The 27,308-nt window shown below is 41.3% G+C and overlaps 2 protein-coding genes across 12 annotated transcripts in view; one reads left to right on the top strand and one right to left on the bottom strand.

The window, feature by feature from the left end:
- HDHD2 (haloacid dehalogenase like hydrolase domain containing 2) overlaps nt 1-4,016 on the top strand; it is a 56,477-nt gene extending 52,461 nt beyond the window's left edge. For all 3 annotated transcript variants that reach the window (XR_012032595.1, XR_012032596.1, XR_012032594.1), the window contains exon 9: nt 3,695-4,016. The gene's annotated coding sequence lies outside the window, so the exon portion shown is untranslated. The remainder of the gene's footprint in view (nt 1-3,694) is intronic.
- Nucleotides 1-27,308, bottom strand: part of KATNAL2 (katanin catalytic subunit A1 like 2) — a 115,341-nt gene that overhangs the window by 41,995 nt on the left and 46,038 nt on the right. For 5 of the 9 annotated variants that reach the window (XR_012032592.1, XM_072829489.1, XM_072829487.1 and 2 more), the window contains exons 4-13: nt 26,126-26,168; nt 23,087-23,204; nt 21,870-21,968; nt 20,283-20,381; nt 19,996-20,073; nt 16,492-16,590; nt 13,930-13,993; nt 13,379-13,497; nt 8,328-8,419; nt 5,842-5,952 (exon numbers count right to left, since the gene is read on the bottom strand). Coding sequence is in view for 8 of the 9 variants with exons in the window: in XM_072829489.1 (XP_072685590.1) it covers nt 5,842-5,952; nt 8,328-8,419; nt 13,379-13,497; nt 13,930-13,993; nt 16,492-16,590; nt 19,996-20,073; nt 20,283-20,381; nt 21,870-21,968; nt 23,087-23,204; nt 26,126-26,168 (922 nt within the window). In the remaining variant the exon portion in view is untranslated. The remainder of the gene's footprint in view (nt 1-5,841; nt 5,953-8,327; nt 8,420-13,378; nt 13,498-13,929; nt 13,994-16,491; nt 16,591-19,995; nt 20,074-20,282; nt 20,382-21,869; nt 21,969-23,086; nt 23,205-26,125; nt 26,169-27,308) is intronic. The other 4 variants (XM_072829488.1, XM_072829493.1, XM_072829491.1 and 1 more) reach the window with 2 other exon arrangements.

Here is a 27,308-nt window from a genome sequence, read left to right as displayed (position 1 = left end):
CCCTGGAGCCCACGAAATGCATGGAGAGATTGTGGAAGAACTGGGGTTATATGTGCTGAGCTCTTAAATCGTATGCACATACTTTTATAGAACTATCACAGCAAAGAGAAGACAGATACAGGAAGAAGTCAGTTTACATAGGTAAGTTCTCACACATTTCCAGTGCAATAATCTCTTGGATCTTAAGCTTTCTTCTGAATAGCAGGATTGGGTTGATTTGTGTGTTTTTAATCCAAAGTTTGATCATACTCAGTGTCTGATTTTTAAGAAAGATAGTGGTATCTCTAGCCCTTCTGCAATAGAAAATAAGAGAGGAGTTTCATCATGCTTCACACATAAAATTTCCACACCTTATTTGTACAAACTACCATCAAGTTAAATAGACATCTAAAGATGGCATTTGCCTTAATGGCCTTGTTCAGTATTTTCTTTCCCTCTGGACTCTCAGGCCTGAGTTTGTGTGTACTTAACAACTGAGGCGGGTCAAATTAGCCCTAATTGTGCTCACTGAACATTTCTTACATGGCTGTTCTTTCAATGATAATACTACAAATGCAACATTTGTTATTCTCCTCATTGTTTATTTACACATCAAATGACACAGATGCTGCGCTGTTATTTCTTGCTTCCTTCTAGTCATCTCTGTGATGCTACAGATGAGAGAAGGTGCTCCTTGGAGCAGCATGAGTAAAAGATGCTGCATGCCATCTCACTGCCAAAAAGGGAAAAATGACTAACCCTTTGAGACAGAATGGACTCTCCAGGGAAAATGATAAGCTCACAAGTAGTAAACAATAGCTTAGTGCCCTGAAAGATGCTAGAGGTGAGAACTACCACTAGCCAACCATGAAGAATCTCTTTTGGGATTTTAAGATTGGGTTTTTATATAGTTTGGTATGATTTAGTTATTTCCCCCAGAAGGACAGTCTGCTTTAATCAGATAATTTTATTCCCTCATGTAAGACCCTGAAGCCAAGCTAAAGGTCTGTTCCAATATCTTCGATAAGAATGCAGTATTTCCTAATAGGTGAACTGGGGCAGTATGTAGCAAGGGGCTTAAAAACCACCCATATCCTTTTATACAGTAATCCTACTTCTGGAAATCTGTCCTAAAGAAAAAAAATAAATTTTGGTCAAAGATTTTTATTCAAGGAAGTTCATTTCAGTGTTATTTATAATAGGGAAAAGTTGGGAGCATCATATATGTTCAACAGGAAAGGAATGATTAACTAAATTGTGGTATATTCACATGTGGGAATTTTGGACAGCCATTACAAAATCCAATTTTCAAAGATTATTTAATGACTTTGGAAATGTTCTCACTATAATGTTAAGTAATGAAAGCAGGACACTAGTGGGAATACAAAATGTACAACCTCTATGGAGGGAAATTTGGCAATCTCTACTATAATTTCATGCACATTAACCCTTTGACCCAGCAGTTCTATTTCCAGGAACCTGTCCCAAAGATACACTGGCAAATACACAAAGTGATATATGCACACTATTATTCATTGCAGCATTATACATAATAGCAAGAGTAGGAATAACCCAAATGCCCATCATCAGGTGATTGGGATAGATTATCATGTGCACAAAATGGAACATACACAGCTGTAAAGGGAGAGAGGAAGAACTTTCTGCTCAGAACATTTTGTCTAAAAAAAATTAAAGATACAGAACAATTTATATAATATGCCACCTTATCTGTTAGTTAACCAAATTCAATTATTTTATGAAGTTAAAAAAAAAAACACCTTGAGAGTTCATCAGTGGGGCATGTGACATTTGTCTCTATATAGTGTCTGTCACTTACTTCTGTTCAATGAGTCTCGGCTAGGGATGATTTTATCTACCAGGGAACATTTGGCAATGTCAGAAAGCAAATCTTGGTTGTTACAATGGGGGGTCGTGCTACTGGTATCTTGCAAGGAAAGGCCAGAATGCTACTCAGCCTCATACAATGTGCAGGACAGCCCCCACAGCAAAGCATTATCTGCCCCAAAATGTCAGTAGTGCTGAGGTTAAGAAATCCTGAATTAGTACTTCCATCTTAGGCTAAGTATGTACCATCTTCCTCACCAAAATGTTGCTGTCATGAGAGTATTGGTACTATTAATGAGAAACTCTGTTACATACACAAATATGAAATATATCTACATATGAGGATTAAGTGAATATTAATATGAATGTTAAGAACTAAGATTTTCACAATTAGAGAAAAGATACAAATAAAAAATCAAATAATTTAGCTCTTATAATCTTAAATTCAAATGGGAAATACTTGTATAAAGTCATTATTTGCTTCTTTTGAAAACTATGCATTTCCCTATTTCTGCCCAATCAGAAGGCCAAGAAGCAATGATAACCCAGTTAGCAAGGAGCACCCCTTATCGTGAGATTGCCATCTCTAAATATTATTTTTCCCATTAAAGGATACAAGGAGTGCAATCCAGACAATTTAGATGTATCCAGGACAGTCTCCCTGGCAATCAAGTCAGTGGCGAGTGGGAAAAAAAAGGGAAGGTGGTCTGTTCAGACTAAAGGACACTTAAGAGAAAAACCAATTACAAAATGCAAACCTTGCTTGGATTCTGGTTCAGTAAATCAATTGTAAAAGGACATTTTGGAACAATATGGGAAATCTGGATATAAACTGGGTATTAGATGATATGGAGAGATTACTGTTAATTTTGTTGGGGAGTGGTAATGACATAGTACAGTCATGTAAGAAAATGTCCTTTTCGAAAAAAAATATGTGTACTGAAGTACATTTGTGAGAAGTAACATGATGATGGGCACATGACAATCTGGGATATACTTTAAGGTACTGCAACAAAACGAGGGAGGGGCAGGCACAGATTAAATCAATTGGGCAAGATGTTAGTTACCGAAACTGGGAAATGGTGGGTATTTTTCCACTTCTATATTGTCTGTTTGGAGTTTTTGAGGATAAGAAGTGGTTTTTTGTTTTTGTTTTTTTGTTTTTGTTTTTTGTTTTGTTTTGTTTTGAGCCCAGCATTGCTCAAGGATGGGTCAGAAAGAACACATTGGTTCCAAGGTACATTGTAATGATGCAGGCAAAGCTCAAAAGCATGTGCATATTTGCCATTTACCTTCATGAAGGGCAATTCTTTTGGAAAAGCCTTCTAAGCTTCTTTAACATTTGATTGGTTGCCTTTTTTTCTTCCTTGATCATCTTATTGGGGGTTTACCCCAAAAAAAAACCCGATTTCCCACCTCAGGGAAATTGCAGCAGCACAGTAACTTCCTCAACAAAGTCCTAGGTAGTCACTGGGAATAGAAGAGAACCTTCTGTGTAGGTCTCCTTGGGGAGCACAGACATTCCCAGAGCCATGCACCCTCTCCCGTTGACGACTCCCATAGTCCCCCTTGGACAGGAGTTAAAGTGCTAATGATTGACCCTATTTCAAATGGATGAAGCAATGGAGATTCTCTGAGGGATTTTACAATCACATTGAAAATGACAGTTCTCTGCTTGGACTCCACTCTAATATTTGTATGTAAATACCTCTATTGTGAACATATAAAATGTGGATCACCTTACACATTGGTGAAATTGGGTAAATTCAAGGGAAGGTGGAACTAGGTTGAAATTAGGAATTGATTTAAAATAATAGATTGCATATGAACATCATCTTCTCTCTCTCTTTTTTTTTTCATCTTTTTTCAGTGACTTCTTTGCGAGCAAGAGAAACAACAGAAGAGCTTTTGTTTTCATCTTTGAATGTGGAAACAGAAATGGTAGGGGTGAGGGTGAGGAAATAGTGTCAGAAGTCTCAGCTCTGTTGCAGATTTGCTGTTGACTTTGGGTAGATTTACCTTCCTTAACCTTGGTCCCTGTCTGTGAATGGGAAGAACAGCATTTCCTTATCTGTCTCCTGTCTTACCTGCAGCTCAAAAGAAATAATGTATGTGAAGATATTCTTGGAACTATAAAGGGATTATAATTGTTTTTTAAATATACTCTCCAAGTAAATACTGTTTTTCCCTCATCAACATCTCTTATTTCCCAATTCCACTTCTAGAATTGTTCATAAACCACTCTGGGATATGGTTTGAATAAAAGACTCTGAGACTAGATTATATTTTCAATTAGAAATTATTTAGCTTCCTATTTACTATGCAACATTAAAGATTTTACTCCTAATTTTTTAAAACAAGTTTGATTTTAATACCATTATAAGTATAAACATATTATTTCTGGAATATTCCTTGAATCCTGCCTGAAGACTTTAGCATTTTATAGTTCTCTGCAAAGCCCTGCTTAAATATAGTAAATAATTTGACTTGAAAGTTAAAATGTCCATTTTTAAAAAAATTTTTATTTATTTATTCATGAGAGAAACAGAGAAAGAGAGAGAGGCAGAGACACAGGCAGAGGGAGAAGCAGGAAGCCCAACATGGGACTCGATCCCGGGTCTCCAGGATCAGGCCCTGGGCTGAAGGCGGCACTAAACCACTGAGCTACTCGGGCTGCCCTGTCCTTTTTTTTTTTTTTTTTTAAGATTTTTATTTATTTGGAAAAAAAAAAAAAGGGATCCCTGGGTAACGCAGCGGTTTAGCGCCTGCCTTTGGCCCAGGGCGCGATCCTGGAGACCCGGGATCAAATCCCACGTCGGGCTCCCGGTGCATGGAGCCTGCTTCTTCCTCTGCCTGTGTCTCTGCCTCTCTCTCTCTCTCTCTCTCTCTGTGACTATCATAAAAAAAAAAAAAAAAAAAGATTTTTATTTATTTGGGCAGCCTGGGTGGCTCAGTGTCTTAGTGCCGCCTTCAGCCCAGGGTGTGATCCTGGAGACTTGGGATCGAGTCCCACGTCGCGCTCCCTGCATGGAGCCTGCTTCTCCCTCTGCCTGTGCTGTCTCTGCCTGTATCTCTGCCTTTCTCTCTCTGTATCTCTCATGAATATGTAAATAAAATCTTTAAAAAAAAGATTTTTATTTATTTGAGTGGGGGGAGAGCACAAACAGGGGGAGAGGCAGAGGGAGAAGGAGAAACAGGCTCCTCACTGAGCATGGAGCCCAACATGAGACTTGACATGGAGCTCGATCCCAGGACTCTGAGACCGTGGCCTGAGCTGAAGTCAGACACTTAACTGACTCAGCCACCCAGGCACCCCAAAATGTCCATTTTAAATATTGTTAGTGGGCAGCCCCTGTGGTGCAGCAGTTTGGAGCTGCCTGCGGCCTGGGGTGTGATCCTAGAGACCAGGGATCAAGTCCCACATCGGGCTCCCTGCATGGAGCCTGCTTCTCCCTCTGCCTGTGTCTCTGCCTCTCTCTCTCTCTCTCTGAATAAATAAATAAAATCTTTAAAAAATAATAAAATAAAAAAAATAAATATTGTTAGTGGTAGGCAGAGTTATGTTATGTTGTTATGTTATGTATGTTATGTTCCTCCTACTGAGGCAGATTCTGTCCTCTACAAATCACAAGGACTGAGGACTTGACCAGGAAAGACTTCAGGTTACTCTTCCAGGGGTGGAACCAAACAAACCTTTGCCCAAAATGGTCAATATAATGTCTTCATCCATACTCAGTGGCTCATGAAATGTATTCAAGAGGCACCTGAGTGGCTCAGTCAGTTAAACATTGGACTCTCTATTTCGGTTCAGGTCATGATAATCAGGGTCATGAGATCAAGCCCCACATCGGGCTTCACACTAAGTGGAAAGTCTGCTTGAGATTCTCTCTTTCCATCTCTCTTCCTCTGCCCCTCTCCTGCTCACTCTTTCTTTATCTCTCTCTCTCTCTCTCTCTCTCAAATAAATACATCTTTTTAAAAAGTGTATTCAAAAAAATGTATTCTAAAATCTCTTACCATGGCAGGTTAGAGGCTGCTAAGACAAACACGAGATCCTCTGAGCGAGCCAGCCCATCCATTTGCACTAGTAACTCTGTCTTCATCCGAAGGCTTCCTTCATGCTCTCCCCTACAGAGACACAGAGGTGAGATTCTCCCAAGACACAGAGCCTTTGCTTCCAGGACAGGAGTGGCACTCACAGCGATGAATCAGTGCCCGTAGAACAGGTTCTCTGCCTCATTCTTAGGAGCCACTCATACTAGAGTTGGAGGAAGCAAGCGCTTTGGTACTGTTTTCACGTAGAGGGTGGTAGAAAGGAAATAAATGAATATAGTGGCAATAATGAAAAGAAAACCAACAGTTGGTAGTTAAAGAGAAAACAGCTGAAGGGTAGAAAGATCCCTGATGGATTTAATGCAGCCTTGCTGTGTCTACCTGCAGTACTACTTGCCCTTGGTAAGAACGCTATAATTGAGAAGAATCCTTTCATTTCTATAGCAGACATGAATGTACTTTTATACACAGCATTTCTTTTAATATAACTTGTGGATATAATCTACTGAAGAAGAGAGATGAGCTACTACAATGAATCTGTTGCATTCTTGTCTAATAAGAGGCAAGATAATGACGTGGAAAGTATGCTTTCCTGGCACAGCAGATGAGGGCTGTCTTCTGTGCAAATTCACCCTCTGAGCCCTACCTCCACCATGGCCAAAGACCCTTCCACCAAGAAAGAGCTCACTACAGGACCAAACAATCTAAATTGGCTCTAAATACTGACCATGTTCAGCAGGCTTTCCTTCCTCCTCACTTATATAGATTGACGATAAAAAAATGCCTTTCTTAAAAAGAAAAAGATTTTACTTATTCATCCATGAGAGACATACAGAGAGGCAGAGACATAGGCAGAGGGAGAAGCAGGCTCCATGCAGGGAGCCCGATGTGGGATTCGATCCTGGGATCCTAGGATCACGACCTGAGACAAAGGCAGATGCTCAACCACTGAGCCACCCAGATGCCCCCCAAAATGCCCTTCTTGGACAATACAGCATTCAGCCTCTCATCTCTGCGTGTGAATGGTGGCAGCATAGATTAGGCATGTGTTTTTTTAAAAACTGTGCTGCTCACTGTCATACAACCTTTTTCTAAGAGAAAGGACAGTCTCACGGGGTAGTTTTATATTTATTTAGCATTCACTCATGATTATTCTTTTAACATCATATGACCCAAGAAGTCTTCAGAGCACCTGATCCCTTGAAGACTCTAGTTTTCGAGTTCAAGTTCCAGACAAGGAAGCTGACATTCAGCTCAAAACCTGGAGCACTCTCAAAGATAGCTGATGAAGTCTCCTAATGCGCACTTTCAAAGCTGTGGGGAACCCTAAAAATGGAGATCAACAAAGCGAATGGAAGAACAAGTGCACAGATAACAATAGTAAGGCAGGCCAGGTGGGCTGGGTCTTCGCAGAGGGAATGACCACTGGGGTGGTCTGTCTTCTGGGTGCCCAGCTGGGTGCCTATGCACTTGTCTGTAGAAAGAGACAGGGTGTCCCAGCCTAGCTGCCTAGCACCCATTAAGCCATGGCAATTGTCCCATTTAAATCAATGCCATGCCTCTTGGGTGCATCTTAATGGTTCTTCTTCTGTTAGGAAAATGATCTTCAACAAGTAAAATTTCATAAATTATATTGTAGTTATATGTCCAAGAAGCTAAATATTTGCCTTTTATTACTATTAGCTCTGCCTTGATGATGGACCATTAGAGGCCATTAAAAAATGCAGCTGCGTTGAGATTTCCCAGAGACCTATTTTTCCAAGCCAGGTTTAGTAAAAAGCTTCAAAGAAGAATACTTCTGATGAAGACAAAAAGACTTTAACACACACACACACACACACGTACACACACACAGCAGGCTCATTGCAGTCTGAGATGTGTTCTTTCCTACAGGGGACATTAGTGGACATTTAATCTTTAGAGATAACATATGTGACAGATGTAAAATCAGACAAGCTGAGCCACAACTGTGGCTGATGTCACAGAGAAGTGGTGGCTTCCCTGGCCTCACACACCTTGTCAAGGGCTTCCTCTTGGGACTTGGCCTTTGTAGCCCCGTTCCCCACATGCAGCCCCTCTGGCTCCAGAGGAGGTGGTCACAGGCAGCTATTTTGAGCCAGCAAGACCGTTATGGCAGCCTGGGATTGTGGGGCTGGGTGATCTTCAGGCCTGAAAACCACTCTGTGGGGAAAGGGGGAGGGAGGATGACATTTCCTCCGGTTATAAAAACTACTTAAATCAGCTATTCAGTTAACAGGATCTAATTTAAAGACCTTTCCATGTGTCTGCAGAAAATTTGTGGGCTTATTAATAGGCTCATTCTGCTGGTAAATGTCGATGAGCTTCCGACCATCAAACACACTTACAAGAGGGGAGAAGTGATGACCAAAAACAAAACAAAACAAAACAAAACAAAACAAAACAAAACAAAACAAAAAAACCCCTGTTACCCAGGAGCCGTGCCTCTCTGACTCATCACTGACTCCAGCTCGTCCAGGAAGATGGTGGAGGGGGCGTGATAGCGGGCAAGTTCAAATAACACCTGGTTGGGAGAAAAGCAACCACATGTTCAAACTCATATACTTAAGTTAAAGTTCACATATGCTCCCAGAGATTAAAAGCTTAGGATGGCTGTAATATTAAGCATATATAAATAAATGTTAAGCACTCTGTTCTTTCATAATAACTTTATGATCTTTGCAATTATTTCTCCTTAGCACAACCCCATGGATGGTGCAATTATTTCCATTTATCACTTGATAAAATTAGAGCCAGAGAGAGTTAGTGGTTAGCTAAGGATTACTAATCATAAGTGGGAGAGCTTAAGATAAACCTCAGTTCCTGAGCTTCTAGTTAGTTAGGTAGCCCCTGAGACTCCCTGCCAATCACATGTTCCACATGGACACAAAAGCCTTGGAATGTGTAAAGTCATCTGATGACTTTCCTTTAACCTTTAGGGACAATGAGGGTTATTCTCAGAAGGAAGAACTGTAGGAAGAGGATACAGTTCGGGTCATGGGTAACAAGGCTGAAAAATTTTGCTCCTTTCTGCTCTCCAAATTACTCCATGGGGTCCCCATATAACTCCAGACACTGTTGTTTGGTAGGCTCAGGTACTTGAAAGCAATTCCCAATTGAATAAAATGTTCCATTCCAAAATAAAATATTATAGACTGTACAAGAACAGGAAAGCAGCCAGCAAAAGAACAGACATATAAAAACAAAATAAAGAGCTCTAAAGGGAGATGTGGTGGTGATGAAAAGAGTATAAAAAACTAAACCTTTTTTTTTTTTAACCTTGAAACTGATCTCTTGAGCACCATATACAATTCTTCACTGGTTGATCGGAGAAAGCAGTAGAGATTTAGAAAAGAATAGAGGTTCTTTAATAGGCATAGGGGATTTATTCTCCATGTCACTTAGCACTAGCAAAGCATCACAGAATAAATAGGAGAAGAGCCCAGAAAAGGCCAGATTGTGGTTTTCATGAGTAGTGGCAGGTTATACCTTACAGGTCTCCCTGTCACTGAGTGGAAATTCCTCACCTTCACCACTTCTTGCACATATGGTGCATCCATGCTCATCCTCAAGTATTTTTCTTTCACAGAATCCTATTTCATTCGGCCAAGACAATTGGCTCAGCCTAATGAACTGAGAGAACAGTGTCAATGCTGGGACATGCATCACAAATGCCTTTTAGACACAATAGAGACCCTCTCATTAGAAGCCAGTAACTTGTTTTTCTTATCACAAAAAAAAAAGAAGCCCAAATATAACTGATATTAAGGATGACTACAACAGCATCAAACTACCCAATGAAAAGTAGAATATCAGAACTCTTTAATAGAAGCATACATGTTTTTTAGGTGCTCCCTAATGTGCAGAAAGACCAAGAGGTTCTACAAGACCAAACATCTAATTGGAAGGAGAACCACATATGGAGCCTATGTCTCCATATTGACCATACCACTGCTCTTTCCAGTGCCAGAGAATATATAGAATTCCAGATAAGTGCTCGGAAGCATTAGTCTAAAATTTTGAAAAGTATTTGGAGGAAGTTAAATCATATGATTAGGGGGCAGAGGGACAGTGTTGAAAGATGTAAGCACCAACAGGTGTGTGCATTTGCTAAAGAGACCACTCAACTATTCAATAGCATCAATTCCTAGGAGGCATGAACATTAGGAGGGGAGGGAGGAACATAACCCAAAGATTCCCTATAAATAACTTTTTAATTGGAATAGAAAGAGAATCAAATGGTAGGAAAGAGTCTCTGATTTAGGGGAAGGTCCTGAAGGGCTCTCTTTATCTGAAAGCTTGATAGTAAAGATCTTGACAGCATGACCAAGATTTTCCAGGTGAGGATCTTTCAAAGAGCTCAGAAAATAATATCCGAAAGGATAGAAGATGAGATCCTTCAAGGTTAGCAGAGGTTATCTGTTTTCCTCTTGAATTATTTTTTTAAATATTCAACCAAAAATGCATTTCACAGAAAAAAAGAGAATACAAATACAAACCTATAAAAAGATGCTCAAGTTCATTCAGAATTAAATAAATGTATATTTGAGAACTGAAAAATTAATTTCATTATCAGATCGACAACAATTTTTTTTTTCGACAACGATTTTTAAATTTGTGTTAGCCAGGGAAGGCAAAGCAAACATGCACATCACTGATGGATGTGTAAACTGGTGCAATGCTGTTGTCAGGCAGTTTGGCAATCAGTGATTTTTTATTCTCTGACCTAGCAACTCTACTTCAGAGAAACTGTCCTACACTACTATGTATGCAAGGACATATATATAGTAAGACGGTTTACTGTAGCTGTGTTCGTGATAACAAGAGACTAGAAACAACCTAAATGTCCATTAAGAAGAGACTAGTCAGGGCAGCCTGGGTGGCTCAGCAGTTTAGCCGCTGCCTGTAGCGCAGGGCGTGATCCTGGAGACCCAAGATCGAGTCCCATGTCGGGCTCCCTGCATGGAGCCTGCTTCTCCCTCTGCCTGTGTCTCTACCTCTCTCTCTCTGTGTCTCTCATGAATGAATGAATGAATGAATAAATAAATAAATAAAATCTTAAAAAAAAAAGAAAAAGACTAGTTAAATACGTTTTAGTATATGCAGGCAATGAAATACTGTGCAGACTTATAAAAGAACATGTTCTGTCTATAATAGTGTGGAACAATACCCAAGTTATATTGTTGAGTGTGGAAAAAAACCAAAAGGTATATATATTGTTGAGTGTGGAAAAAACCCAAAAGGCATGTGTAGTATGTTCCTACTTGTATTTAATAAGGAAGGGAGATATAGATGAAGTTGTTGGTATTAATATAGATATAGATACATGTTCTGGAAGACTGCACTAGCAAACTACAGTAGTTGCCTGTGGGGAGAGGGCTCAGGGGTCTATATGCCCTTTTGTACCCCCCCTTTTTTTTCAAAAATACTATTTTTAAAAAAGATTTATTTATTTATTTTAGGGGGGGGAGGGGCAGAGGGAGAAAATCCTTAAGCAAATTCCCTGCTGAGCATGGAGCCTAACACAGGGCTGGATCCCAGGACTCTGAGATCATGACCTGAGCCAAAATAAAGAATCAGCCTTGGGGGAGGAATCTTTTCCTCATCCTTAGAATTCTAACAAAATTATACTGAAGCAAAGGAAAATTTAAGTGACTAAAATGCTCATGCAGAATGGAGAGTCCTTATTAAATGACTTTTCTGGCTGTCTAACATTAAACAAAACAATTCTTGTAGTGGTTTCTATTTTCATTAAGAATATTCATAAAACGGAAAAAAAAAGAATATTCATAAAACGGGCGCCTGGGTGGCTCAGTCAGTTGAGCATCTATCTTCAGCTCAGGCTATGATCCCGAGGTCCTGGGACTGAGCCCTGAGTCAGACTCTCTGCTCAGTGGGGAGTCTGCTTCTCCTCTGCCTCTTCCCATGCTCATGCTTGCGCTCTTGCTCTCACTCTCCCTTTCTCTGAAACAACTATTCATAAAATATTTGAATTTCTTCTTCTGTTTAGAGAAGTCCTGTCCAGGGAACATAATGTAATTTTTCTTTGAGCATTTTGCAGTGTTTTGTGCTTAAAGTTGTAAAAACCACTTTTCATGACAGGAGATGAATCTAAACTGATTCAGGGGGCATCTTGTAAAAGTTTTATTGTTCCTCAGCACGTAGAAATGGAATGTTAAAAAAAATAAGTCTTCAGGCTGATGAAGATTTTATATAGTTAGTTGGATTTTAGCTAATTGAAATCAAGTCAACTAGAATCACACAGAACCCACAAATTTAGGAACAGGTAAGTTCACACCCCACCTTTGGACCCGGCACTAAGACTCAAAGAACAAAGAAACAGATGTCAACATGGATTTCCACAAATTACAGTCTTGAAGGGGTGATAAAATTCATAAAAATTTACACATTGAAGTAACTAGAGAAAAGTATCAAAGAAATAAAGAATGGATCATTTTAGGTAAATCAATCCTATAAGAATATTCTACTATGACTTTCAAGTAAGCCATAATATTTTAGAAATGAGTCATCCAAGGGAATGTAACTTAAGCATAATATTTTAGAGTAAATTCCTTTCAGAAAATATATTGTATTTACATTGACTTAGTATTGATTACCTAACCAGTTGTTTTACGGAATTCAACAGTTTAACAGGATTTCTGAGAAGGACCCACCTTACACTGAGGCATAAATCATAACAGGAGTTCTCATAAGGTGACTGGAAAGTATAGTAAAATTTTATAATATAATTTTATATTATATTTTACATAAAATATATTTTATATTTCTCTCCTAAGGAGAGGAAGAAAACTGTAAGGCTATGGGGCACTGTGGGGGAAAGTTGCTCAGAGCATCTGAAAAAAAATAATTGTTTTCAATTTCTTGATTCTTTGTGAGAGTATTTATTGTAGGGACTAGCATATAGTAGTAGCCTCTCAATAAATGTTAACCGAATATACTGCACATGTTTAATAATAGATGGTTCTTGAATGAAGAAAAAAAAATATTCCACTTCATAAACAACCTTTGTCCCAGCTTCCACTGCTAAGCCACGTGAATCAAAAAAGGACTATTGGTCATGTTCCCAGAAGAAAGGAGATGGTGTTTTGCTGATGGGGACAGGATTAGTATCCACACATAATAGTCAGTCCATCTCCTGGGCTTTTGGTAATCAAGATCCAGGATAAATTCTAACGTATAAATCATTTAAAAACAAATAAGCTCTAACATCATTTTGTACCACTATGTCCTGCTGGAACTTATTCTAAAAAAAACAAAATCAAGGGAACCCTGGGTGGCGCAGTGGTTTAGCGCCTGCCTTTGGCCCAGGGTGCGATCCTGGAGACCCGGGATCGAATCCCACGTCGGGCTCCTGGTGCATGGAGCCTGCTTCTCCCTCTGCCTATGCCTCTGCCTCTCTCTCTCTCTCTCTGTGACTATCATAAATAAATAAAAAATTAAAAAAAAAATCAAGAATTCCTACCCGAACAAGTTTTTCTGAATCCCCTCTCCATTTGCTGACGATGGTAGATGCAGAAATGTTAAAGAAGGTTGTTTTGCACTCCGTGGCCACAGCTTTGGCCAGCAAAGTCTTTCCTGTCCCTAGAGACACATGGGGAGCAAACGTGAGTGACACATGAACTCCATGCCTCTGCACACAAACACAAGTCAGTTTCACAAGTTAAAAAGGAGGTAGTTACCCAGTGGTCATTAGCCCCAGTCCTGAATGAGGATAGATAGTACAACTCTGCATACACACTTAATACCAAGACCAAAACAGAGGGGCACCTGGGTGGCTCAGTCAGTTGGGTGTCTGCCTTTGGCTTGGGTCATGATCTCAGGGTCCTGGGATCAGAATCCCATGTTGGGCCCCCTGCTCAGTGGGGAGCCTGCTACTCCCTCTCCCTCTGTCCCTCCCTTCTGCTCATACACATTCTCTCTCTCTCTCTCTCTCTCCCTGACTTTTTCTCCCAAGTGGATAAATAAAATCTTTAAAAAAAAAAAAAAAAGACTAAAACATAAAGATTCCTTTACCTGGAGGGCCATAGAGCAGTAGTCCTTTCCAGGGGGAAAGAATTCCTGTAAACAGCTGTGGGTACTATGGAAACAAGGAACAAAGATGAGGTTTGGTATCAGGATGTCAGCCGTTTGCACAGACAAATGAATGAAATTGGACTGATACACAGTTCAACTCAAAGAGTCAAGCCTTTTCTTACGGCTGCCCACTTCTACATCTTATTTATCCCAGTTTTCCTTTTGCACTCAATAGCAATGCCTGGTTTAATTTTTGTGGCTTTTTAAAAAGAGCGATTTTTTAAAAAGATTTTACTTATTTATTCATGAGAAATACAAAGAGGCAGAGATTTATGTAGGCAGAGGGAAAAGCAGGCTCCGTACAGGGAGCCTGATGCGAGACTCAATCCCAGGGCCCAGGGATCACAATCTGAGCCAAAGGCAGATGCCACCCAGGTGCCCCAAAAAGAGCAATTTTTTTAAGGAAAAGAAAGGCATATGTAGGTACTTTTCCTGCAAACATAACATCATTTCCCCCAGAGTTCTATATACAGGGTATTTGGCAGTCTTTTAACTTTGGGAACCAGGAATGCCCTCTCAGATAAACACTTAACCCAACAAACAAAGGTGCCTGCGAATAAAGCACAAAGCTGTGGCAAAGCTTGATTAAGAAGTTGGGAACATTCGGTGCTGAATGTATTATGAGATACTGACTCCAAACAGGACATGCATGGACTTCAGTGGTTCTCTCCCATTAGGTCAAATTCAGGCAGCCTTGGAGGGCAGAAAGAGATGATAGAGAACAAGAGAGAAGGAAAAACAATAGTAAAATTATAACTAGCTATTAGGTTCTTGCTGACGCTAATACCAAATTCTCGATGCCATCACATACAAAGCTTCTCACCCCATGGAGATAACCTATCCAGGGTTTCAATGAGGTGCTCTGCCCTTTCCCAGAAGACTTTTACTATAGAGTCAATGAGAGGAAAGGGTGAATGAATTTCTACTAATTCTGAATACCAGTATATTTCTTTCTCCTGTGTCTGAACACAGGAAGAAAGAGGTGGGGAAAGACGATCCAAAATCATTGATTTTTGTCTCATTTGAATAGAAGCAGCCAAAAATCATGGGCTTCGTGGGCTCCCTGGTAAGAGTAAAGAGATTTTTTAATATAATAAACGTGTTATCTTGACTGCGGGAGGTTCCAGAAAATGGTCACAAATTATCTGCAGCTCCTTCCACTGAGAGACAGAGTGTATTTCTCCACCATTTGAGCCTGGAGTTGGCCTTGTGACTTTGGCCAATGAGATATCAGCAAATATAAGAAGGGACTTGAAAATATAAGGACTCGGGCAGCCCGGGTGGCTCAGCGGTTTAGCGCCTGCCTTCAGCCCAGGGCATGATCCTGGAGTCCTGGGATTGAGTCTCATGTCGGGCTCCCTGCATGGAGCCTGCTTCTCCCTCTGCCTGTGTCTCTGCCTCTCTCTCTCTGTGTGTGTCTCTCATGAATAAATAAATAGAATCAGAAAGAAAGAAAGAAAGAAAGAAAGAAAGAAAGAAAGAAAGAAAGAAAGAAAGAAAGAAAGAAAGAAAGAAAGAAAGAATGAATATATAAGGACTCTAAGAAGAGACGTGGGAAATGCTGTTGGATTGTGACCGGCCCTTTCTTGCTTCTGTCCAGGAAGCCTGTGCCACCAACAGGAAGAAGACAGGCCTGCCTGCTGGAGGATGAGAGGCACATGGAGGAAAGTCTCAGTCATCCCATCTATTCCAGCTTTCCTGGTCATGCTGGCTGATGCCCCAGACATGTGAGTGAGCCCAGTACCACATAGAAAAGAGATGAGCTGGCCCCACTGAGCCCAGCCCAGATTGTCTACAGCTACAACTGTACACAGTCATTTATTTGTGCAGAGTAAGGCATGAAGTTTTGGGGTGGTGTGTCATACAGCCAAAGCTATGTGGTACCCAGACTTTCTCATCACACAGTTGTAAACCCAACATAGAAATTCTTATTTTTCTATTCTCCTTCCTGTTTAGTGAACCACTCTGAACAAAGACTTATTGGGAAAAAGCAATGAGCATTACACGATGGCTTTACTGGCCAGTGCCCTGGAAGGGGCTGTCTATTCTTTACAAAAAATGAAAAGCAAAACCCCAGAAGATGGAGAGGGAGAGGCGTAAGATCTATAGGAACAAAGTAAGAGGCCCTCTCCTACAGGAGGTATTTCTACTATAAGTATATTTTTAGGGAGGCAGGCTATTCAAAACAATCTATAGTAACTAACAAATCATATATATTATAATCTTAGATCTTAAATAATCACTTGAACAGACCCCTGCCTTGAACCAATATGTGACACGATTTCAAATTGCCTACAATGGACCGGGCCTTGGTACTCCAGTGTTTAACCAAATATTGTGACGCAGGCAAAAAGTTAACTCGATGACAGAAGAACATCCTGTCCTTCTCTTCCTTTTTTTTTTTTTTTTTTTTTGTCCTTCTCTTCCTGACAGGTGCATGACATACAGTCGGTCCAGTGGATAATGAATAGAAACAAGCCCCAAGAGGCTTCCCATCCTTACCCTTATAGGGTACACAACAGCTTCTTTGACTAACTGCTTGGCTGTGTCGAGTCCGATAATGTCATCCCACTTGATGTTTGGATTATGGAGATAAATATCCTGCAATGCACATGTGATCATTTTGTTAAAACTAATGTTTTCCTCTGCAGCTGTAATAAACACAGGAACAGCAGGATACTTGACTTACAATAGGATATAAAGTGCTGGTGATAAAAAACTTTTCACATTAGATATATGTACATATACACGTTGTAATTATGGGCTAGTTCACCAAATGGATGCCATGAACGTGTTCAGTGATTTTCCCCAAAGAAGAGATTGATGATATAATACGGAACTTTTAAAAGGAAACAAAATCTCCTAATGACAGACTATACCTGTCTTCAGTCAATAGCAAACCATGCTGAATTATGACTGTAATCAAAGAAGCTACAGAATATGCCTTCAAATTACATGGGCTTTTATGGCAAAACAGAGTTCCTAGCCAGCGCCTGGCCTCGCTTTGCTCCTTGATCTCACAAACGCTTTCTTAATTTGTGGCCTAAAAGAGATAATGCTTCTCTGAAACCAATTTCTCTTTTTCCCTGGTGATCTTTCCCCACTGTCCATCAGGAACAATTACTTCTACAAAATTCGAGGAAGCCAACAAGCAAGCAAAAGTGCAGTTTGCCCTTTTTTGGTGGAGCCCTGTAGCAACCATCTGGGGCAATCAATTAAGGTAGCTTTTATTGATAACTAATTTACAGTTTCCAAACTTCAATTCCACAAGACGCCTTGGAACAGCCACTCAGGGCCTTTCTCAGTAGGAGCTGTTCCAAGCATACTGAGTATTTAGAGTGTTACATCGCAAAAAGCTTCCTTTTAAAAGTCATTCAGAGTGACTACAGAACAATCTGGAAACTATGTGTATATTTATTTCATTTTTTTAACATTCATTTATCTATTTGAGAGTGTGTGTGTGCATGTGGTTGGGGGGAGGGGCAGAGAGAGACTTCAAGCAGACTCCACCACAAGCCTCCATCTCATGATCCTGAGATCATAACCTGAGCCAAAACCAAGGGTCACATGCTTAACCAATTAAGCCACACAGGCACCCCTGTATTTATCTAATTTTTAAATAAATAATACATACACATGGTTCAAAATATTAAAAAATATGTTTTTTCAATGTTAGTGAGATGTTACGTCCCCATCCCTGTCCCCTGCCCTCCCACATCCCTCCACCATAGCTGCCATTTCTATTAGAGAAAGTGCTCATAACAAGTGATTTGGGTCCTACGTTAACAGGCATGATCCATTGATATGACGACAGAGAAAGGCCTCCATCTTCCAGAATCTTGGGAGAATCCCCCCTACCTTTAGATTGTGGATCTGCAGGCTAGCCCACCACCCACTCACATTCTTATTACCACACTTTCTTAGGAAAAGCTTCGCATAGAGTGGGGATTCATGGACCTTGGAATTCAAAGCATCCATAGATCAGAGCCATATTTCTTGCCCCCTACTAGAGCTGACATTGAGTTCCACAAGCCAGTATTTAATTGTCCAACAGGAAGTTCCTCCTTATAGCAACAAAAGCTATCAGTCGGGAGGTGGTGATCTCCCCATCACTGTAAGCATTCTAGCAGAGACTGGATGACTGCTTCCCTTGGTACTATAGGAAAGATGCCCAGTGGAATCATTTCAGGCTACTTCTCCTCTACAACTCTGTCACCACCACAAAATAAATTTATTTATTCATGAGAGACACAGAGAGAGAGGGAGAGAGAGACAGAGATAGAGACAGAGAGGCAGAGACACAGGCAGAGGGAATAGCAGGCTCCATGCAGGAAGCCTGATGTGGGACTCGATCCCAGGTCTCCAGGATCACACCCCAGGCTGAACGCGGTGCTAAACCGCTGAGCCACCTGGGCTGCCTAGGACTATTGATTTTTATGGGCATAAATAATTTTCTTCTCTGCTCTCCTTTGCGTTCTAATTACCACAACTGGACTCAGACCTCATCCTCCCTCACTGGTGATAACTTGAGAGTTGGTCTCTTCATCACCATTTCTTTGATATTCATCTGCCACGCTGTCATCAGGACAAACTGAAAGCACATTTGAGTATCCCACTCTCCAATGGACACCTTTCAAAGATTTCCCCATGTCCTGTAGGCCACTTCCAGCCCCAGGCTAGCCCTCACTATGCTTATTACTCAGGAACTCTGGCCTCTCTCTGTAGCCCCATTCCCCACCACTCCTTGTGGCTCATTCAGCTCTAAGCTGTACAATTTCACAGGTATGTTACTTGGCCCAGAACCCTCTACCCTCCCTCTTGTGCTTTTGCATGTGCCTATTTTTTATGTATCTTCTTCCCTAATGCTTTCCCTAACCTTTGGCACAAAACAACCCCTCCTTTATGTTCTCCCAGTACACCTTACCCATGGGTTGAGAGACTCTTATAAGGCAAGGACTGTGCCTGATATCATTCACATCTTTGTGTTTCCAGCCCCCAGCATGTGCTTAATACCTAATAGGTGCAGTAACAGCTGCTGAACTGAACTGCCAGAGCTAGGGAACCCCTTAATTACTGCAGAAGAGCTGTGCATTTTTTGGATCATATAAAACATCTCTCTGAGTCTGCCCAGGTTTCAGTCTTTCATTAAATATGAGGTTGCTGGATATCAGATAAGTACCCTATAACTCAGGAATCTATTCTGTTCCCAAGGAACATGCTCAAAGTCACACAGCTACACAGAGAAGGATATAGAAGTCAAATCCAGGTCACTTGATTCTAGAGCCAGTGTTGTTAACTGTGAAACTTCACTGCTTTTAAATTCTGGAGGGTAGGGAGGTGAGGTGAGTGAGGAGATGAGGTCACTGGGAAATGGGCATTAAGGAGGGCATGTGGTGGGATGAGCACTGGGTGTTACATGCAACTGATGAATCACTGAACTCTACATCTGAAACTAATGATGTACTATATGTTGGCTAATTGAATTTAAATTTTAAAAAATAAGAAAATAAAATAAACAACAAATAAATTCTGAAGGGTAAGCTTAAAAATCAGTAGTCTGGTCAATAAGCTCTTTCCGGCAAATCTTGTTTTGCATGGAAATTTCCAATTATGAAATCATCAGACTCCCAACATCTCTGTTTCTAAACTTTGACTGTTTAACCAAGACACAGACATGCTCTTGCCTTCTCTAAGAGGCTTTCTTTCCTCAACTCTTGGCTCTGCTCTAAAACCTTTCACCTGTCCCTTCCCTTCTAAGTCTTTTTCCCTTTTGATTTTCTTGGCCTCTGTTGTGAGATGGTGGGCTTTTTGTATTGTAATTTTATGATTCTATAATTTATTTATCATGCATTATTGTGCCTCTAAACAATATGAGTGCCTTTGCAAGTTGGGGCACTTTATAAATAAATTATCATATTTATTGTTATTAATAAAAGAAGCAGCCCACAATGCTCCAGGAGCCCCAGTCCGCCTCTGTAAATTTGTGAATTGAATATCAGATCTTACCCGGCTCACCATGGCTGCCAATTCTCGCATCTCACTATTCATGCCAATAAATGCACTCAGAGGTTTCAACAATCGTTCCTGACAATGGGAACAGAAAGCTTTATGTTACAATATTGCTCATAATTTAGGAAGCAAAGCAGGGCATGGATCTCAGTGACATTAAGTGGTGGTAGTTTGCTGTGACCTTCGACTTGATCTCAAGGTTTCTCTGGACTCAAACTTATATTTCTGAATTTCTTCTAGATGTTGGTAGTTTGCAAGATGAATGTCACATCTTAGCCACTTACTGAGGGGTCTGGGTTACAGTCAAAGCTGTTCAAGCCAAGTTCATTGGTTGCTCCTTTGATGGCATCTGTGAGCAGCCCTCGGAAGTCAATGATTTGGCCCTGAAAGGGAGTAATCATTATTTATGCCATTAAAACATGAGGGAAGACTCTCCCTAATAGCTCAGCTTCATAAATCAAGACACATTCATGTACCTTGGTATGTAGGGCAAACTTAAGCGAGGCTTTAAAAAGAACCTGCACTAATCATGAAGGAGATGATTTCCTCAAGTTGGGCCCTCCAGGAAAAAGGAAAAATTAAGTTGCAGATATACTCTTCAGAATGAAGCTGATTTGAATGAAAATTCACAAGCACTTTTCCGTTCCTGACACCACTCCATCTGTTTCCTATAGGCTGAGCTCCCCCACATTGTCTGGTCCTTTGAAACATTCCACACACAGGAAGAACTCATTGGCGCAAGAGTAATGATAGCTCCCCCTTACTGACTCTCATATACATTCTCTGGAGTAGAGTCCCAGCCAACCAGGGGCTTAAAGCCAGGATTTAAACCCAGATCTCTGTGTCCTGTACTCCTCCCAGTGCTGCCCCATCTCCCCTACAACCAGAAGGAAAAAGCAAGGATGCCTGCAAAAAATGAGTAACAACAGCGGTAGCCAGCACTTACTGAGTGTGTATTATATGCTGGGCACTATGCTGATGCTCTCCACTCCATCATCTCCAGCAATCACCCATATAGTTGAGGCCCTTACAAGGAGCCAGATCAGGCCCACGTGAGCTTCCCTGACTTCCAGGGAGATGATCACAGCTTCCCCTCCAAGTACACACAGCAGGAGTTTCGTTTGCCCAAGAAGAGCTGGCCAGAGGTAAATCGGAAGTCCTGTAACCTGAGAACTTACCCAAAGAGAGAGATGGCTCTTACAAGAAATACAAGCCTGAAAGTTACAGTCGAGAAGAACCTGTTCATGTGGATACTGCTTCGCATTTTAACCTGCCCTTTGCCCACATCCATCCAATCCAAGCCTTTTCTATTTGAGCAGCTCTTATTTGTGAATCAAGACATGAGGTTCATTATGGAACAGGTAGAAATATCCAATAAGCACAAGATCCACCCTATTTCAACTGAGGTTTCATGGTTCATATGAAATTACATTAAAACCTAGAGCCATACCTCCAGCAGGAAAAGTGCCACTAGTCAACAACCACAGACAGGGAGGAGAAGGATGAGTATGCCACCATGACTCCTTCAATAATGTAGAACACCAGCGTTTAACATTTCAATCACAGGATTTTTAAGCTCACATTGATGTTAGAAGCCATCTCTTCCAAACCCCTGAGTTTACAACTAGGGAGACTGAGCTCCTTAGAGACGGGGCAGTTCATTTAAGACCACTCATCCAGAAAGGAGATTCAGACCAGAATTCCAGGGCTTTCTACTCTTCATCCAGCTCTCTTCTCAGCACACCTCACAGCCAGACTTTGACTATTATATCTTAGCTTTTCTATTTGATAAAAATGACATTTTTTATTTTCATTTTTTAGAATGAAAAGGGATTTCCCCTTTTGGTACTAGGTTCATGAATTTCACTTACTTTTTGTGGGCGGACATTTTCTTCTCCATTGCCTTTGTTGATTCCTGATATACTCAAGCCAAAGTCAGCACTCTCCATGTGAGAATTATTGACAGCCTCCTGAAGAAAGAGGAAGACAGCAAGAAGTCAACTGTGGAAAGCAAGTTCCAGATGCTGGTGGAAACTACCTATCCCTTCATCCAAAATCACATGCTGGGTATCATTTCAGTACATGGGAACCCCATGTGTAACTCAGACACATCTGTGCGGTGCCAACAAGATGAATCCACTGCCTGCCTGTGCCATGGGGGAAGAAGTGTCACTGGAAGCCATGGGCTCCAAGCTGCTTTTCCAATGGAGGAAACCATTGTGCCTCAGCCCAAAACCACTCACTAGCTTGTCTTTTCCCCTGTGACCAGAAGTGTTTGATGCCAGGAGTGGCTGAGTTTGGAAATGGAGCAGAGTTAGTAGTCAACCAGCCTCCCATGGGATTCTCCTGCCTGACCTTCACCTCCCTTCCACCTGAGTCAGACTCCAATGGCCAGAAGTGAACAACTTCCTTGAGAGTGAGAGATTCCTTCTGACAACTGTTTCATGATGACTCCTTTCTATCCTTCTAGACATCTTTGACATCCATTCAACCCATTCCTTTTCACAATTTCAATTGATTCTCTTTCCTCTGAAAGCTGATATGCTTGTCCTAACTGAGGAGGTCCTAGGTATGGATCCATTGATTTCACCCACCTGCTGGGCTCTCTCCTCTTGCTGCTCACCCTGTCCCCAAGATTGTCCAGTGTGGAGGTCTGGAGTAGCAACCAACCATGTGTGCTTTGGAGAAACCCAGCTGTTCCGGAGACTATCCCTGCTCTAATCCTAGGAGCCCAGGGATGTGCTTTGGGACAGGAAGACTTGCCACCTACAGTTACTTCAAATGGCATGAGTAGTAACCAGCCCCCCTGTTCTTACTGGCCCCCTGGCTCATCCTTCAAAGCCTATTACCCAGCACTCTGACCAGGGGAAAGGCTGCAGGGAGGAAGGAGACCTCCCACTCAAATTAAGAAACAGGAAAACTAGATATTTGCCTGTGGTTTTAATCTGGAAGAAAATCTACAATTTGACAAAATCACACAGCATTCTAAAAACATAGGTCCTCAAAAAATAAATAAATGTGACTTTTTTCTTGGGGCTATTTCTCAGCCACCTGCAATTTTACCAATGCCAAGAAAAGCTGTTGAGACCTGTTTAGGTTGCTCCTTTTGGTTGGATTTGGCATCCCCTGACTTCCCCACTGTGGTTCTGGACCGTGGCCGCTGCTGACTGATCCTCGGAAGATTTTGACAACTGTCACTCATCACCCTAGGGGAAAGAACAAAGACCTTGGGGGAAATCATTCTAACCACTTAATTTGAGGTGATTAAACAACTTCTGTAGCACACATTTAAAAAAAAAGAGTTCTAGAAATATAGACAGATGTGCCACAATGAGGCCCCTGCATCTCCATTGTCTTCCCACCCTGTCCATCCTGGTTCTGACTTGCTCCAGTCTACCTGTTGGGTTCCTCCAAGACCAGGGTAGAGGGTCCGCCTCCTCCTGGAGGCCCCTGACCCCCCCTCTTCATTTTCCCTCATACCACCTGGCTCCAGCCCTTCTGCACATAGCTCTGTATTCTCAAAAACACATGACTTTGCAAGCATTCTTCCAATATTTCTTCCACCTTCCTTAAAGAACAGTATGCAGACCAGAGGGCAGGTTGTGGGGAGGAAGGAGGAAGCCTAGAGATTTGCCTGTGGTTTTGATCCCGTGTGATGAGTATACTAAAAATATCTCTCATCATGCTGTGTACCATCAACATAGAAGGGACTTGTGGAAAGGAAGCAAACCTTACCTCATCTTTATTGTCACAGACCTTCATATTTGCAAAACAAATGTTCACCAAATTATTGTTCACTTAAAGCAAAACAGACTGGTGGAGCGGGAAGTCAAGTAGTGGCTACCTCTGGTGAAGATGGGGAGTATTGACTGGGAAGGGAGCCTGCTGGGGGTCATGGCACTTACCAGAGTATATATGTGTTTAACTGCATAGATGTTATATATATCAACACAAAGGTAAAATAAATTTGTTCACTAGGTCCTCACAATGAGACACCAAGTTCAGTACTGGAATATTGTTAGATAGAAGATGACATCAGAGAGAGGCAAGGCTGAGTGGGGGGCACAACATGAACTCCCACATCAGAAGCTGTTTGGTTTCCTCGTTTCCTTTGTCCTTACGTGTTAGATGTGTTTGCAGGAGTTCAACTGGAAGCATTTCTCCCATGTTCTAAGAGGTCCCAGAGAGCAGCTATTTCTCCAGACCCACACCAATAATAACACCAGTGTCCATACAAGGTGACCCCAGTGTTGGCCCATTGGGGCAAGTGACCTGAGAGGTAGACTGCATTTGTTTTACATTTATAAATTAGAAATTAAAATGCTGGTCCCTCAGGCCTTGTGCTGGCACAAAATGAAATATCTAGGAAATGAATACCAAACATTTTACAAGGGCAAATCCTTTTGAATAGCACTGATTTAAATGAAGTGAGGTCATATAGATATATACAGTTAAACTTGCCTAACATTGCGGGGCCGGCAGGGAGCTGGGAACCTGTTTTCCCACTATTGATGTCCCTTTAAAAGCAAGTGATGCAGATTTGCTTGAACATAATCAAAGACAAGTGCTTTATGTGCAAAGTAATGAAATTCATTTCCAGTCAGCTCTAACGATTATAGAATTCTTCCTAATATGGAACCAAATTCGCCCTGCTGTAACTTTAGTTGCCACTCCTAGGTGTGCCCTGTGGAATTTTACAAAGAAGGCCTAGTCCCTCTTTAGAGAGTGAGAACTGGTACTGTGTAGTTCTAGGGGCACTTCCTCCCCAAGTCTTCCATTCTTCAGGCTAAAACATCTCCAGTTTCTCCAATCATTCCTAAGGTTACCTGGCTCCCGGATTTATCCTCATTCTGGTCACCTTTCCTTTGCCCACTGTTTTCTGACCAGAATAGAGTCACCTCCTATTTTGTGGATACTATGTTTCCATCAGTGAGGCCCAAGACCACATTAGCTATCACATCACAGTGTTGACTCACACTGTATCTGCTGTTAACTCAAATTTCTGGGTCCCTGGCTTTGTAATGAGGGAGCTATTTGTCATTAATCTTTGGCTAGAGCTTACACTTTATTTCACTGAGGGCCCATCTTCCAAATTGTCAAGATTTTCTGGCATCCTAATTCTATTATCCATCACGTTAAATAACCATTCCTCCATTGGGTCACCTGCAAATCTGTAAACTGGGAGCTTGCTCTCTGGTGTTAGATGCTAAAACTAGGAAAAGGTACTTTCATTTGTGAATAACCAGTCTCATGACACAACCTCTCATTTCAATAGCCATCTTCAATTACAAAATTATAAATAAACAGCGTTCTTGACTTTCTTAATGATCCTTCTTGACTCCAACTACTTGCCATCTGACCTCTATGCTTGCCACATACAAACGTCTGCTCAAAGAGAAATTGAAGACACCCAAGCTGTCAAGCTCTATCCCTAAAGAGAAGCAAAGTGCTCAAAAGACATTTGCTCATGGATTATTCTGCCAGGTGGGGAATTCTGGGGAAGTTCCAGGCATGAACATGTGGCTGAAAAATAATCAGAATCCAAATGCATGCCAAAGCTGGCCTCTTAAAATGCTCCTCACTGTTCCTGTTCAAAAGTAGTTATTGTTTATTGTCAGAGTCTCACTAGCTTTGTGGAAACTATAAATAAAAGGATAACACTTTGGTCAAAACAATAAGACTGTTCCTAAAGAACAGCACAAAGCAAAGGTGGCCTCAGGCAGAGCATTATTGAAAGGATTATCATGAAACATGCATGAGTGCTCCCTACATATGGGGACCTCACATTGTGTCAGAAACTTGCTGCAAGCTTGTCAGTAGCAGAGCCGGGAATTGAACCTGGATCTTTTCATTTCTGAGGTCTGTATTCTTCATAGCACAGGGCCTCAGAAGAGCACCAGTGAATGCAGTTATTGGTGGTAAAACCAGGAGAACCAACAGACATTGGCACAGGTCCTGGACATCTGTAATGTGAGGGGAACCCATGGCTGGGTCCACCAAGGTCAGATAATCATAGTCTGCAATTGCTTGGAAGACAGACATGAAGCTAAGCCGGAGAATCTTCTGGAAAGGGATCCCACAAACTCCTATTTTTGGATTGGTCACGATGAATTACCATTCACTTTACCTTCTGGTCTTCCCTCCACTTCTTTGTGGTAAATTATTTTCTGCTGTGGCAAAACAAATATTGGGAGGAAAAGGAAAGAATTTAATTTTTAAGAGAAAGTGATTTGTCAAGAATGTCTGTCCTTTCACATTGCTCTTAAAATTTGTGCTACCGCCTTGTGGGATCCAGGAGCTCTAAGCTATTCTCACGTAGAAAGAAGCGAAACTACCAGCAAAGAGAAAGAAGCCCATGTTTCCCAAGCATTTCCACCCAGAGAAAGACCCCAAAGCCCTCAGATATTAAACATATTGGAAGCCATGGACCTGGTGGCAGCTTCAGTGTGGGCCAGTTGACAGGTACCATTTCATTAAGTTTTCATGAACTTGACACCATTTTGCTATGGTCTGTGGGACACCAGGATGATTGCATGAATACTTATCAGTTGCACTCTGCCAGTTTACCTTAAAATAAACGCATTATGTCCCAGATCCCAGGAGATGACGGTTCCAAATTAGATCAGAACCAGCAATCTAGAAATTAGATCATGTCAGTAATAGTCCTGGTGGCTCAGTGGTTAGTGTCAGTGCTTTCTCTGTCAAAACCCAGGTCCAACAGCCAGCCAAGGACATGGAGCTCTGAACCCTGCACTGGGAAGGAACTCAGATAAAATATCCCTTCCAGCTCTGAGATTCACCCCTGGCTATTTTTAATTGACATTCCTCTTGGTTTCCGGGTCCCCACATGAAATGTTAAAGTCTGTGGCTTAACAAGTGCCTTGTAAACAGGACAATGATCTCCCTTGGTTTATAATTACTTCCCCCACTTACAGACTTCTAAGTCAATGTTACTACAAAGCATAGGGCCCTCACTTTAGATCTTTCCTCCAGCCAGCCTCCTTGACTGCTAACCTATACTGGGTCTTTGCATTATATTGATCATTATCTGGATTGATGGCCTTCAAAAGCATTTCATTATCTATACATGAGCTATTAGCTTCACCAATACTCATTTTCATGTTATTTTCAAGATAGACAATAGGTCTTCCTAACAACAACAACAAAAAAGTCTTCTGTCATTTATCCTCTTCCAACAGCTCTTTCCATCTCTAAAGAAATGAAAGTAATGTTGGTATTCTAAAAAGTAACTGTGATATGCTGGGATTTTGCTTTCCTTGACCTAAAACATATATTTCTCAAACAAATGC

The sequence above is a fragment of the Canis lupus genome, chromosome 6 (assembly GCF_048164855.1).
Source record: "Canis lupus baileyi chromosome 6, mCanLup2.hap1, whole genome shotgun sequence".
NCBI lineage: Eukaryota > Metazoa > Chordata > Mammalia > Carnivora > Canidae > Canis > Canis lupus.
This window is presented reverse-complemented; position numbering and strand designations above follow the sequence as displayed.